The sequence below is a fragment of the Phyllostomus discolor genome, chromosome 5, assembly GCF_004126475.2.
Source record: "Phyllostomus discolor isolate MPI-MPIP mPhyDis1 chromosome 5, mPhyDis1.pri.v3, whole genome shotgun sequence".
Taxonomy (NCBI): Eukaryota; Metazoa; Chordata; class Mammalia; order Chiroptera; family Phyllostomidae; genus Phyllostomus; species Phyllostomus discolor.
The window spans coordinates 96,842,985-96,860,296 of record NC_040907.2 but is presented as its reverse complement, the minus strand read 5'-3'; the positions used below and the strand labels follow the sequence as shown (position 1 = coordinate 96,860,296).

The following is a 17,312-nucleotide window of genomic DNA, read 5'->3' as shown; positions in this document are numbered from 1 at the left end:
ATCAAAATTAAAAGCTTTTGCACAGCTAAAGAAAACAGTATCAAAATAAAAAGAGAACCAACTGTATGGGAAAACATATTTGCCAATGATACCTCAGACAAGGGTTTAATCTCCAAAATACATAAAGAACTTACACGACTCCACTCTAAGAAGACAAGGAACCCAATTAAAAAATGGGCAAAGGACTTGAACAGACACTTCTCCAAGGAAGACATACAGAAAATCCAAAGACACATGAAACGATGCTCAATATCGCTAGCCATCAGAGAGATGCAAATTAAAACCACAATGAGATACCACTTCACACCAGTCAGAATGGCCATCATAAACAAAGCAACAAACAACAAGTGTTGGAGAGGCTGTGGAGAAAGGGGGTCCCTAGTGCACTGCTGGTGGGACTGCACACTGGTACAACCACTATGGAAAGCAGTATGGAACTTCCTCAGAAAACTAAAAATGGATCTGCCTTTTGACCCTGCGATTCCACTGCTGGGACTACATCCTAAGAACACTGAAACACCAATACAAAAGAACATTTGCACCCCGATGTTCATAGCAGCACAATTTACAATAGCTAGGTGCTGGAAGCAACCTAGATGCCCATCAGTAAATGAATGGATCAAAAAACTATGGTACATTTACACAATGGATTTCTATGCAGCAGAAAGAAAGAAGGAGCTCCTACCCTTTGCAACAGCTTGGATGGAACTGGAAAGCATTATGCTAAGCGAAACAAGCCAGGCAGTGAAAGACAAATACCACATGATATCACCTTTAACAGGAATCTAAACAACAAAACAAAAAAAAACAGCAAAATATAACCAAAGACACTGAAATAGGGGATAGTCTGACAGTGACCAGAGGGGAGAGAAGAGGGAATTTCAGGGGGGAATGGGTAGGGTTTACAGGAACAAATTTGTCGGACACATGGACAAAAACTAGGGGTGGGGGGTAATGGGGGGGAAGGGAGGAGGGTTGGGTGGGTGGGCTGGAATGGGAGTAGGGGGGAGAAAACTGTACTTGAACAATGATTAAAATAAAATTTAAAAAAAAAAAAGGACTGGGAAAATAAATTGGACAGGTACATGCCAAAAAAAAAAAAAAGAAAAGAAACTTGACTACCAACTTACATCATACACAAGAATAAACTCAAAATGGATAAAAGATTTAAATATAAGTCACAAAACCATAAATATCCTCAAAGAAAATATAGACAGTAAAATCTCAGACTCAGTCTAACAGTGCACAGTAATATTTTTGCCAATAGGTCTCCTAGGGCAAGAGGGAAAAAAAGAAAAAAGAAACAAATAGGATTACATCAAACTAAAAAGCTTTTGCACAGCAAAAGAAACCATCAACAAAATAAAAAAAAGAAACCAGTGCACAGGAGAACATAATTGCCCATGGTACATCTGATAAAGGGTTAATCTCCAAAATATACACAGAATTCATACAACTCAACCCCAGGAAGACAAACAATCCAATTAAAAACTGAGCAAAGGACCTGAATAGACATTTCTCTAAAGAGAGCATACAGAAGGCCTGTAGACTTATGAAAAAATGTTCAACATCACTATTGTCATAAGACATGCAAATTAAAGCCACAATGAGATATCACCTCACACCTGCTAGAATAAATCAACAAATAGCAAGTGCATACAAGGATGTGGAGAAAAGGGAACCCTTGTGCACTGCTGATAGAAATGCAGACTGGTACAGCCACTGTGGAAAACAGTATGGAGTTTCCTCAAAAAATTAAAATGGATCTGTCTTTTGACCCAGCAATCTCACTTCTGGGAATATATCCCAAGAATGACGAAACATTAACTTGAAAGAATATATGCACCCCTATGTTCAATTTAACAGTGGCCAAGATCTGAAACAGCCCAATTGCCCATCAGCAGACCAGTGGATTAAAAAAGCTGTGGTACCTTTACACAATGGAATACTATGTACCCATTTAAAAAAAAAAAAAAAAGGAAATCTTACCTTTTGCAAGACCGATGGACCTGGAGAACATTACATTAAGTGAAATAAGTCCGTCAAGAGACAATGCACAGCAACCCAGGGGCTGGCACCTGGTGAGGCACATCCCAGCACAGGATACCACCTCTTCCAAGTGGCTCCTGCCCATATGGGACCTAAGCCTCAGGCGGCCCGCATCTACCACTCCCACAACACTCCAGCCCACGCAAGGCAAAGAAACAGAGAGGGGTTTCTGCCTGTGTTTTATTTAAAACCCTCTCCAAAAACCCCACGCACTGGGAGTGTCCAGCTTTTCAACCAATGTGAGCTAATGTCCACCATGTTTGTCCCAGTTGTCTTTTCTCCTCTTCCAGCCACCATTTTGCACAAGGGGCAAGGTCTCCAGTCATGCACAGGCACACATACATCTTGACTTGGTGCAGGGAGTCCTGCTGCTGCTGTGGATTGCTGACCTCCACCATACACGTGTGTTTTTAACTTTTTTTGTCCCACACAGCCTCAGTACAACTTCCCTCCAGCTGGGTCACAAGCTGCTTTGCCACCAAGCAGTTTGCTGTTTCCTCTGACATCAGCCTCCTCCCTCAGCCCAAGAAAATTTGGGCTGCTTGGTTGCCAGGCAACCCTGGCTAGTTTGTTTACAGTTGCCTCAGGCAGTCTCCCTTCTCTGGCAGTCCCTCCCTTTGGAGAAGGTGGGCTCTCACCAGCTGCTTTTTGAATCCACTGCCTTGGGGTTTTTCCCTCCCTTTTAGAAGGAGGTGCCCTTTCTGGTGTGGTTCTGGGGACTCCCCCTGTTCCCCAGCTATTTGGCCTGACCACCTTGTTACATTGTGTCAGTAAGAAATTACTCAAAGAATGATGAGGACATGTCAAAAGTATACAGGAACTATAATGAAGGGGCTCTCATTTCCAAATCTAAGGCAATTAGAACATTTATGTAACTAATGATTGTAATCTATTTAGAAAAGAAAATATTCAACTACATCCTAATAACATAAATCAATGAACAAATATATATGGAAGAAAAGAAAGTTCTTATTATACAGCATGTTAACTATTAGGAAGTCATAATGAAATCAGAAATTAAAATCACCAATTGAGACATTGTGTGCTTCCTGACATAATACAATGCCAAGAATCCAATATCATTTCTGTGATGTTTTTGCCAAAAATGCATAACTCAAATCTAATCAAAAAAATCTAATCACATAATCTTAAATTGATGGACATTCTACAAAATACCTGGCCTGTGCTCTTTGAAAATGTCAAAATCAAGAATAAAGGACACTAATGAGACATTACAAGCAAATATAATATGATACCAGATGGATTTTTAGAAGAAAATTTTCTATAAAAATTGATTTTCCAATCTATTAATTGGAAAAATTGGTATTCATGTTAAATTTCCTGACTCTGAAAACTGTACTATGGTAATATAAGAGAATGCCCTTGCTCTTAATAACTACATACTAAAGTAGTTAGGAACAAAAGGACTATATTTACACCATATTTTCAAGTGATAAAAACAGAGGGCAGCAGCAATAGGAGCTGTGGATGCAGTGGCTGCTGGGCAACCAAGAAGGATCCTGTGCAAGACCAGTTGACTTCACCAGCCACTTCTGGAACTGAGAAATCTAAGGCAGAGAAGATAGTTGACTAGCAGGCTCCCTGAAGAAGTGGAAGGCTAAAACGTTGCCCTAGGAAGTTTATCAAGTTTGCCAAGAAGCAGATGACACTAATACAGAAAGCTAAATCAAGATGTACAAAACTAGAGAAAGAAATTGGATTTATCTAAGAAAAAGAATTAAAAATATGAATAGTAAAATGATGGCAAACTCACAATTAATAACAACCACACCTAAAACAAAAACAAAAGCAAACTAAACTAACAACTAGAACAGGAACAGACAGAACCACAGAAATGGAGATCACATGGAGGGTTAGGAACAGGGGAGTCGGAGGAGGAGAAAAGGGGAAAAGGTACAGAGAATAAGTAGCATAGATGGTAAGTAGAAAATAGAAAGGGGGAGGGTAAGAATAGTATAGGAAATGTAGAAGCCAAAGAACTTATATGTACAACCCATGGACATGAACTAAGTGGGGGAATGTGGGTGGGAAAGGGTGTGCAGGGAAGAAGGGAGTGAAGAGGGGAAAATGGGACTACTGTAATAGATAATCAATAAAATATATTTTTAAAAATCTAGAGAAGAAATTGAAGAATTCAAATCAAAACCTCTTGCAGGAGGAACTGATGATATTACTAAGCATGCTGCAAAAGAAAAATCCAGGGAAACTACAAAATATTACACATTTTTATTCATTCTCCAAGAAGACAACATGTGTGACTTTTAATATGAAATAAAAACACCTCAGATTTCATTTACGCAATTCCACAGGACAGGTACAAGATCTTTTTTTGCAGTATGTCTCCCATATCTCCTCCATCATTCAAAGAACATGCATACACATACTGGAGGAACAGAACCAACATGCATTAAAACTGAGACCTGACTACCAGGAGTCCAATAGTATGTCATTTTTCACTCCTGGGAATAAAAGCTTTATCAGCTCCTTAAAACTAGGGAGCTTATCATGATTGTATGATCGATCATCTGAAAGGTGTTACTGTCCAATTCAGTTGTATAAGGAAAATTTTCTAAAATTTTTTTTTAAAGAAACCATTCCAGGGAGGTTTAAAATTGGATGAAAGAAGTCAACCTGAAAAGGCACATATGATTCCATTTATCTGACATTTTAGAAAAGACAAATGATAGGGATGGAGAACAGAGAATTGCCAGAAGTGAGAGATAAGAGCTGGGTATAATTATAAATGGAGCTCTTACAGAGTGATGGGATATTTTTGTATCCTAATTACAGTAGTGGCTACATGAAAAAATGAGTTAAAATTCATAGTAGTGTACCATCCCTGCCCAAAATCAATTTGACTGTATAATTTTATTTTTTTAAAGATTTTTTTATTTATTTTTTAGAGAGAGGGGAATGGAGAGAGAAAGAGAGGGAGAGAAATAACAATATGTGGTTGCCTCTCATGTGCTCCCTACTGGGGATCTGACCCACAACCCAGTCATGTGTCCCAAATGAAAATCAAACAGACTACCCTTAGATTCACTGGCAGGTACTCAATCCACTGAGCCACACCAGCCAGGGGTGATTGTGTAATTTTAAAAATGAATACTTTTTAAATTTAAAAAATGGGGCAAGAAGTAAACAATTTGCATGAAAAAAAGGTTTAGAGTAATGATGTACCTTTATTATTTTTTAAAGTTTTCTGTAAGTATGAAATTAAAAATTATCAAAAATAATGCCTAGGTAACATATTAAAGCAAAACTACATCAAATTAATATCCTTTTGCTAATCAACACATCAGACCCATTGTTTGCCAAAGTCAGGAGGTAAATATTTATTTTCACATTTAAATTAACAAAATGCACAATAAGCAATGAATACACTGACATTTAAAAACAGCCACACTAGGAAATTTAATAGTTGACACATAAAATTATAGAAGTTTCAGAAATAAGTATTCTTTAAATGTGATATACTACTGTTACCTCTTTAAACATGTTTCTGAATATGGACAAGAGTCTAGAAAGCTTGTTTTGAAAATGCCTTGGCTGATGTAGCTTAGTGGATTGAGTGCTGGACTGGAAACCAAAGGGTCACTGGTTCAATTCCACGTGAGGGCACATGCCTGGGTTGCAGGCCAGGTCCCCAGTAGGGGACGCGTGAGGGGCAACCGCACATTGGTGTTTCTCCTCCTCTCTTTCTCCCTCCCTTCCCCTTTCTCTAAAAGTAAATAAATAAAATCTTTAATAAAGAAAATGTGCTTGAAAACCATTGTGAATTGATAAACCTGAAGTTTAGTAACACATATTAATAAAATCTTTCATGAGAAAAAAGACATACTTCAACACACAGTTCCCAAAGAAATTATATTACTGAAAGATACCATACCACTGTAGGAAAAACAAATATTAAGGAAGGAATGAATAATAAGCCTGCCTTATTGATTAATGTCTACAAAACCAATTCTTGACAAAGGAAAATGCTTCAATTAATTGGCTCGGAAAATTAAACCACCACTGAGTGGTGATTTAATTAACTTGATACTATTAATTCCTGTCTGTAGTATTAGACTATAAATAGGTAAGCATGAGACTTCAACTGATTACTTTCAAATTTGGTCTAGTTCACTTTATAAAGAAACAAATTTTTAAGCAGAAATACTCCACAATCCTTGTTTCCAGAAAAACAGTGGGATAAAAACTTATTAAGTAAAGAAATTATCAATACATTAATATTACTAAAAAGATAATAAAAATATCAAATTGTCAGCTACACTTAACATGATGGCTTTGATTATCAGTAGGAGGGCATGCCAGGATTTCATACAATCAAAGCCAAGAAACTTGATTCAATTAATGTCTAGACCCTCTCAACTGAAGAAACTGTAACCCAGAGATGTTAAATAATTTTTTCAAGGTCACACACACACACACACACACACACACATAATTAATTGCAAACCAGACCAGATCCTTGGTTTCCCAACTCATAGGAGTCTAATATCACTCTTTCCCTGAATCCCATGTGGTCATTTGTGTATTTGATATCCCACATTCTGAAAACCTTGATTGTTCCTTATATACCTGAGATACTGGCTCTTTCTGGCATGAAACATGGTTGAAATTAGAGTGCCTCTCATTTCAAAAAAATAGCAAACCAAAAAAAGCTAAGATAAGGCATTTCCAACTTACTCCCAATGTTCTCAATCCATTTTGTGGGCCTTTATAGAGGATCCTAAACTTAACTATGTGAACCTCAAAGTCTGTCCAAATAAAACAAAGTAATGTCTAGGCCACAGTGGACAGTCATAAGTCAAAAAGTATGATCTATTTTCTTATTTATGATTGAAGAGACATACAAATGAGAAGCAGCTGAAAACTCCCATTCATTATATTAGTTCAGATGCGAAAATTCAGCGGCATTTCTTTACCATGAGGCATCATCTACACTCCCCAAACATGGACAAACCATTATCTCAGGAAGAACACTAAGCCATTTAAATTAGAAATAGATGAACATCCACTGTTTAAAGTGCAATGTTCACCACACATACAAAAGTGCCTACCACATAGTATGTACTCAGCAATTATTTGTGGAATGAATTATGGAAAGAGATGTCTTTTTTCAACCCACCTCCAGTTATAAATATCATGCATTGCAGATAATGTTTTTATGCTTAAAATCACAAATAAAATAATTTCCTATCACACTCAGGAAAGAGTCTAAGCCTTAAGAAAACTGACTTTAGTTTTGAAATGTTTTCAGTTCACAAGCCATGCCTAACAGGATATTTTTAACTTTCTTTCATCTATAAGTTGTCATTAAGTGCCTACAGATTCTCCTAAAAGGATTTTTCAAATGTAATAATGATCTTTGAAAATCTGTCACAGGGTCTTTCTTAGGTGAATAAACTAAACAGGTTAACAAAAGTCTGACTTTGACCATCAAAAACCTCATTTGTTTAATTAAAACAATATACTATGTATACATTACACAGTTATTTAAAATAATGAAAGAAGTACAAAATACAGTGAATAAACCAACCCTAAAGTACACATGAAAAGCTAACTTCATCTTTTGAAAGCAGAATGATAAAAACAAGAGGTATAGTAGCTATTCTTTTAAGAAAAATTATTAGATACACAATAAGCCACTTTTATTAAGCAATATCCTTGCACAAGTATGCTAATAATAAACAAAGGATTAAATGATACCAATGGGCAAATGATAAAAGTTGGCAGTATTGAAATACATACTAGGCATTGTAGAGGAGCTTCAAATTATATGCTAGCTATTAGCCCAAGAACCAAAAACTACACACCAATATGCTGTCAATTACCAGAGTTATAGATCTGCTAAAAAAGTAAACATAACACTAATGCATCTCCAGACTTATGTTAAATATCAAGCATTTTTCAACTCCTTGAACCAATGGGGATAAAAAGAACTAGGAGGACCCTTATAGGTTCACCAACCAACAGACATTTCTCTGATTTCTTTTGATATTGGCTGGCACTGATGTCCTTATTCACTGAATAATTCATATACTTATGAATAAACATTATTATAAGCAACATTTTAGTAGCTTTTAGCAAATTATATTTAGTGGAACAATAAAACTGCACTGAAACACACATTTCTAGATATAAGGAGGCACTTTAATACAGTCCATCAATGATTTATTTTCTTTAATGGAAGGGGAGAGGATTAAATAGATAAAAAGATACTTTTATGATACCTTGAAAATTCTCATTTAATTAATGAGAATTTAACTAATGAACCACCAAAGAAAATTTTGGAAGAGTTGCTAGAAACAAGTACAGTAAGTCATTTCTGTGTTATGGCACAGAAAAAAAATCTGCAGATCTTATCATCATTGCACTGTATTAAAACATTTGTTTTTCATTTTCATCTGGCATTTAAAGTCTACAAAAATGCAGATGAAAGCAGGGGATTTTAAAAACATTCAAAATAGCTTTAAAAAAAATTCCACAAACAGCTTTGGAAATATTTATCAAGCAATTTTGTATAACTCAGAAATTAAAAATTAAATAGCTTATGTATTAATAACTTAAAGATATTTTAAATACTTCTGAAAACAACCTTTTAATCTTCTTATATTGTAACCCTCAGAGTACTGAATCAGAATCTATTCACACTGAAAGAGACCTTAACCACCAGAAGTTCAAGTGACTTACCTAGGTGTTTCATGCTTTTGTTTTCTTTCTGCAATACCATAAAAGGAATTCAGCAAATAATAATAGTAACAATAATAACAAATGTAAGTATTTAATCACCAAATCTAGTAAAATTATTCACTACTTATGGAAATATAGTCATGGGAATTCACTGAGTCAGCAAATATATAGGCTGCAAGGTTAATGAATTGTCTTATTGCATAAACCATTACAAAACTAAATTTCATATGAACCTCCCTTCTCCACGAGATTTTTAATCATTGTCCCAGCCCTTTAAACCCCCTCTGTCCTCTTTGGAAAATAATAAAGCATTAAGAATTATTTTGGTCCTGGGTGGGTAGCTCAGTTGGTTGGAGGGATCTTCATGCATCAAAGGGTTGTGGGTTCAATCCCGAGTCAAGGCACACACCCAGGTAGCAGGTTTGATCACCACCAGGGGGCAACCAATCAATCTTGTCACATCAATGTCTGTCTATCTGTCTTTCTGACTCTCTCTCTCATATCAATTAAACATATCCTCAGGTAAGGATTAAAAAAACAAAAAGAATTACTTTGGAGGATAAATCAGAAGATGGAGGCATAGGTGGATGCACTGCACCTCCGCACACAACTAAGATTAGAACAACAACAATTTAGGGCAGAATAACACCCAGAACTGACAGAGAATTTATCTGAATGGAAGTCGGACAGCCAAGAAGTTGAAGTAGACCTATTCATCCAGACCATTAGGAGGGGCGGAGACAAGCAGCCGGGCTCCAGCCTCAGTGTGGAGAACAGGGAGAACTGGACGAAAAAGGCAACTGGGAGCGCATAAACCCTCCAGGGCAGGCAAGATCACAGCGGGTGGACCCTAAGTACCCAAGCGGCAACTGGTGGACCCAGTAAGGCTGCGATTGTGAACCAGGGCAGAGTGCGCAACCCAGGATACCAGGGAAGGGACTGAGATCCCAGGAGAACGAAGATGCTGCCATTGTCCTCCCCGCCCCCCACCCCCACATACAACGTCACAATCTAGCGACTGGGGTGTCCAGCCACGGTGAACACCTAAGGCTCCGCCCCTCACTGTAACAGGAGCGACCAAACCAAAAAAAGAGAGAGAGAGAGAGAGACAGACAGACATACGTCTCAAACAGAAAAACAGATCATTGCCCCAGGGCTCATCCTTTTGAGCGACCAAGAGATAGCCAATCTATCACATGCACAGTTCAAAACACTGGTGATCAGGAAGCTCACAGAATTGGTTGATTTTGGGCGCAAATTACATGGAAAAAATGCAGATTACCATAAAAGAGATGAAGGAAGATGCACAGAGAACCAACAGTGATGAGAAGGAAACTGGGGCTCAAAACAACACACTGGTCAAGAAGGAAGAAAAAGAAAACAAACAGGAAAGAATGAAGAAATAAGAATTCAAAACAACAAGAAGCTTAGGAACCTCCAGGACATCTTTAAACGTTCCAACATCTGAATTATAGGGGTACCCCAAGGGGAAGAGGAAAAGCAACAGATTGAGCACGTATTTGAACAAATATAATAAAGGAGAACTTCCCCATTCTGGCAAAGGAAATAGACTTCCAGGAAATCCAGGAAGCTCAGAGAGCCCCAAAGAAGTTGGGCCCAAGAAGAAACACACCAAGGCACATCATAATTACATTAGCCAAGGTAAAAATGAAGGAGAGAACCCTAGAAGCAGCAAGAGATAAAGGGACAGTCACCTACAAAGGAGTTCTCATCAGGCTGTCAGCTGATTTCTCAAAAGAGACCTTACAGGCAAGAAGGGGCTGGAAAGAAATATTCCAAGTCATGAAAGACAAGGACCTATATCCCAGATTACTCTATCCAGCAAAGCTTTCATTTAGAATGGAAGGGAAGATCAAGTGCTTCTCAGCTAAGGTCAAGTTAAAGGAGTTCATCATCACCAACCCCTTATTTTATGAAATGTTAAAGGGACTTATCTAAGAAAAGAAGATAAAGAAAAAACATGTATAGTAAAAGGACAGCAAACTCACAATTATTAACAATCACACCTAAAGCAAAACCAAAAGAAACTAAGCAAACAACTAGAACAGGAACAGAACCACAGAAATGGAGATCACATGGAGGGTTAGCAACAGGGGAGTGGGAGGAGGAGAGAGGGGGAAAAGGTACAGAGAATAAGTAGCATAGATTGTATGTTGAAAATAGGGGGAGGGTAAGAATAGTACGGGAAATCTAGAAGCTAAAGAACTTATAAGTATGACACATGGACATGACTAAAGGGGAGGATATGGGTGGGAGTGGGTGTGCAGGGTGGAGGGGAGTGAAAGGGGGAAAATGGGACAACTGTAATAGCATAATCAATAAAATATATTAAAAAAAAAAAAAAAAAGCCCTGGCTGGCGTAGCTCAGTGGATTGAGCACAGGCTTGCGAACCAAAGCGTCGCAAGTTCGATTCCCAGCCAGGGTACATTCCTGGGTTGCAGGCTATAACCCCCAGCAACCACACACTGATGTTTCTCTCTCTCTCTCTCTCTATCTCCCTCCCTTCCCTCTCCAAACATAAATAAATAAAATCTTAAAAAAAAATGCTTCCCTTTAAAAAAAAAAAAGAATTACTTTGGAAATGGAATAACAATACTATTGGGAAAAAATGGAAACATGGTTCATATAAAAGTTACACACAAGCAACACCTCGGTCCACTTAAACTTGACTATTTTTTTTGAATTCTTGTGTGAACAATATGCATTATTAGTCGACCTAATAAATAACCAATTCAAACTCTGTAGATGATAAATCTAAAATCATGAATATACACTAATATATACTTCGAAAAACAACACACAGCTAGCGATGCAATAAATGATAAATACCTTGTATCTTTCAGATATCACATTAAGCTCTCTAAATTAAGAAAAATCCCTCAGAAAATGTTTATACTTGATGAAATTCCCATTTTACACAGTGGAGTTTTATCACACAATATTGATCCAATTATTTAAGAATTCCAAGTTATTTTTATTTATTTTGTTACATTCCTTTTTCCTCAAAAAGAATTGAAGTACAAAATCCTTTCTTGTTTGCCTCTCAAAAAGCATGAAAAGAACTGACAAAGTTAATAAACACAAAAATGAACTATACAACTCTTTCACCAATGATTTTGTAATGCAAGCTTTACAAAGAAAGAGGAGCTCAACAGAATATACATTCTATATAAATCAGACTGAGGATGCAGACTCTTAATCCAATCAACTCAGGGTCCGTTTCAATTGTGAAAAGACCATACGCTTTAAAAAATAACATAATAAAATAGGCTGGTTGAATTTTTATGAGGAAGGAAAGAAATACTAAAGATGACATCTGAAGATGAAGAAAAGAGTATTGCTCAAAATATTGCATAAGGCCACTGTAGGATTTATTTGCTGTCCCTCGAAAAACTGCAGAAGCTTCCTATTCCCTACCCACACTGCAACATGCTCTTCAGGTTTCTGTTTTAAGACATATCCAGAGCAGGCAATGGAGGATTTCCAAGGTTGTTGAAATAACTTTTTATAGACACTACAATAGTTTCTACACTGAAGTTCATTCTGTCATTAGATTTGCTTCAACCAGCACTTGATTACCCGTGTTTACCATCCTTTCTATAATGTTCTTTAGTCTTCAAAGCTGGCAGATAAACTCTAACATCATCTAGGCTCTGGGAAATTTTTCCCAGCCCTTCTGGAAAGCACCCCCACAGGCAGATCCCACCTGTGGGCAACAGCAGCTGCAGAGCCACCAGCTGCCAGCTCAATGAGGCAGGGACAATGTTGGTCAACAGGAACTTCAGGGGCATTCCCTGTGCTTCTCACTGCTCTGAACAAATGCTCAGATGCCAGCTCTAAATAAATCTTTCTGAATTCTTCTGAAACGCCTTCCATGAGAAACCAGTGAAAGAAGTCTCCCCACTTAACCTCCCACCACACCCTGGCCTCATGCATGACCCTGGAATGAGTGGTCCCAAAGCACAGTTTGTCTTGGCTCACATGAAGCACACAGACTTTTGCCAGTTTTGATATGGTACCACTGACATGGACAAAGAGTTCTATAAAATTCTTGCCTGCAACCTTGGCATAAAACTTTATGATGCCGTGAGGGTAGCAGTCAGAGCACAGAGGGGTACCCCATGTGCCATAAGCCCTTCATTCCAGGTATCACCCCTCTACATCCTACCCGGCAGAGGTAGCACTCAGGTGTGCAAGATCCCTGACAAAGGCTACGGGAAACTGTGGATCTGGGGCCTCTAAAAACACTGCTTCCATTATCTTCAACTTTCCTCCACCTCCTCACCTGAAAAAGAGCTTCAGTGTCTCCACTCTGATTATAAAAAGAATAGGCATTACATCACAGAAACTTCTAAATATTTTAAATTATATGAAGAAAAATAAAATCACCATTCATATAACCACTTTTTACCTCACTGGTATATACACTGTCTTCATCAATCAGAATATACATGTAGATATAGTTACATATGCTTTATAAAATTGTGGCATGCTAAGTAAACATACTGCAACCTGATTCTCACACATAAACTATATGATGGACATTTTTCCATGTTGGTAAATAGAAATATGCTTAGTATTTCATTGCATGGATGTATAATCAATGATATTTAGGTGATTTCCAATATTTTTGCTATTATGAACATGACAATAAACATTTTTCTAAAAAAACATTTTTGCACACTTACCCAGTTATTTCATTACATTACATTTAAGTAGAAATTGCAGGTCAAATGAGGTACATTTAAGGTCCTAGCATGTATTACCAAACTAGCCTGCAGAAATGCTTTACCAACACATAGTCTCACCAGCAACACTGGGTATTAGCAATCTGTTCAATTTGTAAAGCAACCTGATAGACAAAAGAAAGTAAGTGGTTTCAACTTGCATTGTGTATGAATTCCATTTTCACTACCTTTGCATCTTTTTATCAAGTTTTTTTCCCTTGATTTTAAGATACCTCACTAGAGAACATTAACCCTCTGTCCATTATGAACACTATCAGTATCATCACCAGTTTATCATTTGTTTTTTCACATTGTTTATGGTTGGTTTCTCTTTGTCCTTAGGAAATTTTGAGTCTTTTAATGTCAAAAGTATTGATCCTTTCTCCTCTAGTTCTAGAATCATGCTTTCAAAGTCATGTTTCTCATATTTTCATGCTATCTCTTTTATCCATTTAATTACTAAACTGATTTGGAATCTATTTTGGAGTCCTGAAGAGCTAGTTGACTGAAATACCATTTCACTGATCAATCCACTATTCTGAATAGCCACTTTTATCAATGACAAAAATTCTCATTTCATGTCTGTTTCTGGACCATCTATGTTTTGTCCCACTGATCCATTTTGCACCTATAACATAATAATTTCCATATTATAATTACATATTTGATAGGACAATCAACCTTCAACAAGTTATCTCAGTACAGATGGTAGAGATGAACCTTATTTTTATCAGGTTCTAAAATTAATTATACTAGAATTTTAATAGGACTTATTATCACCACCCTATCAATACTATACCTAACACTTCTCTGTTTACCACTATTAACTAGAATGTAAGTTCCAGAAGAGAAGAAGTTTTTGTCTGCTCCAAACACTGTTGCACACCTAGCATTTAGAACAGTATCTGGCAAACAACTGAAGCTCAACATTTATTTTTGTTCAGTGAACAAATGCACTAGTTACATTGAATTTATTGATAATTTAAGAACACTTAAGCTGGCAGTGTGAAGAGGAGGTAAGAACAACCCCTGGACCAGCCAAAGCCGACACACTGCTGCATCCCCACACCCAGCTCCTATGTCCTGCCACAGTCACCATCATGCCCAAGAGAAAGGCTGAAGGGGATGCTAAAGGAGATAAAGCCAAGGTGAAGGATGAACCACAGAGAAGATCTACCAGGTTATCTGCTAAACTTGCTCCTCCAAAGCCAGAGCCCAAGCCTAGCAAGGCCCCTGCAAAGACGGGGGAGAAGGTACCAAAGGAAAAAGGGGAAAGTTGATGCTGGCAAGGATGGGAAGGAATAACCCTGCAGAAAATAGATGCCAAAACAGACCAGGCGTAGAAAGCTGAAGGTGCTGGAGATGCCAAGTGAAGTATGTACATTTATTATAACTGTATTTCTGGTGGCTGTACAGTTTGAAATACTATTTTTATCAAGTTTTATAAAAATGTAGAATTTTGCTTTACTTTTTTTTTAAGCTATGTTGTTACCACACAGAACACTTTATTGTTGTTTCTGGGGTAAGGACATACAGTACTAAAAGAATGGCTCCAAAGCTGGACTGATATAGGAAAAATAACAACTTTCCCTTCTAATTTTGAGAGACTCCCTCTTGGTTCCTGGGAGGAAGAATCCCTTGATGTTGACACACATTAGCCACCTTAGCACAAGAACCTTATGGTGTGGGAAATCTAAAATTCATTTTTAAGTCCTTTACTCCCTCACCACTTTAAGCATTAACTTGACTCCCTTAAGCCCAGAGACCTGTTGGGACCTGAGCTAAAAAACTTGGTTACCGGTGTGTCAGGCACTCGGACTTTCCAGTGTCACCACTGAGATGACATCGCTCAAAAGAGCAGCAGTTCCCTTTTTAGATTATGGATCCACAGACCAATGATTCTGCCATTTTCATTTCATTTCCTGAAAATCAGAGTTGGTTTGTGAAAAGTTGTTAAATAACATGCCTAATGTGAAATGTTAATCCTCACTCTAAACTTTCCCTGTTCACAGCAGCAAATGAAGACTTCATTGGGTTTTATAGTGGCTTTCTCATTTTGGTAGTCCATTGAGGAAGGGAGTTTGAAAGTTGTTGTAGACTGTTAATGACTGTCTGCCCGTGTCCTGCCTGAAATACCATGATTGTTGGTAAAAAGTATATTTAATAAAGCTGGATACAGTTCTGCTTGGGGAGAAAAAAAAGAACACTTAAAATATCTACAACTTGGGAGCCTTTCAGTCAAGATGGCAGAGTAGGTAAACACTGTGCTCACCTTCTCCAACAACCATTTCAAAATTACACCTAAATAATAAAACCACCATTACTGAGACTACCCCAAGACTAGCTGAACAGAACATAACTAAGGATATAAAAAAAGCCATGTGGAGACTGGTAGGAGTTGCAGAGATGTGAAATATGCAGGTCACCCACCCAAAGTGTGCCAATTAAGAATAGAGAGGGAAATCTCAGCTATATAGGTACCTTTGAAGAGCAGGGGTCACAGCCCCACATGGAGTTCCCCAACCTGGGCAATGCCAGAAAGAGGAGTCCCTATAACATCTGGCTGTGAAAAAACAGAGGGGATTGTATCCAGGAGAGATGAAGGGCTTCTGGAGATCTAGGAATTCCTCCTGAGGAGCTTGCACATAAATTTGTTTATCCATCTACTCACTCATTATGTGTTCAAGTGCAAGAGAAGCAGCTTGAAAAGCACCAGGAACATACAGGAAGGAACTAAAATTGAGTAGCTTCATGGCAAGGGCTGGCAGAGCAGGAGTCAGGGCAACTCTCTCCAGGATGGAAGTGCTAACAGGTGCCATTGTTCCGTTGTTGAGGTCTCCTTCTACTCAACCAGCCTGATGCAGGTGGCTGCCAAATCACAGATCACCATCAACTTGGCTAATATCATTTGCCCTGCCATGGTGATTCCCAGACCCTGCTCCACCCAACTTGCACACCTGGCCCAACTCTTTCAGCAGTTTTCAGACACAAGCAGTCTGCCTAGGCTCCAGCTGTGGAGTTTCCTAAAATCTCAAAGGTCAACAAACCACAAACAAACAGCAACTTACTTCAACATGCTGTGCACATCTTAATAAGCAGTTCCAAACCCTACATATTCAGCAACCCGTCTCTACTTACATTATCACTTTCATCAGGTTTCCCCAAGTCACACAAGCAGTGGCCAGTTTTGGTTTGGAACCCAGGTTAAATTAAGTGGGCCCAAGCCCACTTAACTCATTTTGAATGAGACGTCCACACAGTACACATGCTCACTCAACAGTGTCTACCAACCCCACTGACTAGTATAGTGAAGTTGTCATTGTTTATGCATACACATTCCAATCCATTCTCCTTGGATGCCAGGTTATATCAATGTTGTGCAAACCATTCTTATTACATTAACAATGGCTGGACTTTTTCCAGGCAGATCTCATATATAGTAAAATATTACCTAGCCATAAAAAAAAATCTTGCCACTTGTAACAACATAAATGGATCAAAAGGGTATTAAGCAAAATGAAATAAGTCAAAAACAAATAGCATATTATTTCACTTATATGTGGAATCTATAAAACAAAATAAACACAATGGAAATAAACTTACAGATAGTACAAATTGATGGTCACCAGATGTAAGGGCCATTGGAGTGATAGGTAAATCAGTTCAAAGGGATTAAGTGCAGACTGCCAGTTATAAAAAGTTACATGGATGTGAAGCACAGCATAAAGAATATAGTCAATAATACTGTAATAACTATACAGGCTTTGAGATGGGTGATCAGAATGATCACTTCA

At 37.8% G+C, this 17,312-nt stretch overlaps 2 protein-coding genes and 1 pseudogene across 7 annotated transcripts in view; 1 reads left to right on the top strand and 2 right to left on the bottom strand.

The window, feature by feature from the left end:
- Positions 1 to 17,312, bottom strand: part of EXOC2 (exocyst complex component 2) — a 262,089-nt gene that overhangs the window by 222,599 nt on the left and 22,178 nt on the right. The window contains exon 1 of one of the 6 annotated variants that reach the window (XM_036026607.1): positions 13,480 to 13,987. The exons of 4 other annotated variants lie outside the window; for them this stretch is intronic. The gene's annotated coding sequence lies outside the window, so the exon portion shown is untranslated. Of the gene's footprint in view, positions 1 to 7,615; positions 7,636 to 13,479; positions 13,988 to 17,312 lie in introns of those variants that run through there. One more of the 6 variants, XM_036026610.1, reaches the window with a different exon arrangement.
- HUS1B (HUS1 checkpoint clamp component B) lies at positions 11,351 to 12,928 on the bottom strand (the record flags this gene model as incomplete). The annotated part of the gene is given in 5 exon segments (XM_036026612.1): positions 11,351 to 12,243; positions 12,246 to 12,341; positions 12,344 to 12,402; positions 12,404 to 12,439; positions 12,441 to 12,928. Coding segments are annotated over 5 exon segments (828 nt in total), but the record flags the coding sequence as incomplete, so codon positions are not given.
- LOC118500756 lies at positions 14,500 to 15,710 on the top strand (annotated as a pseudogene).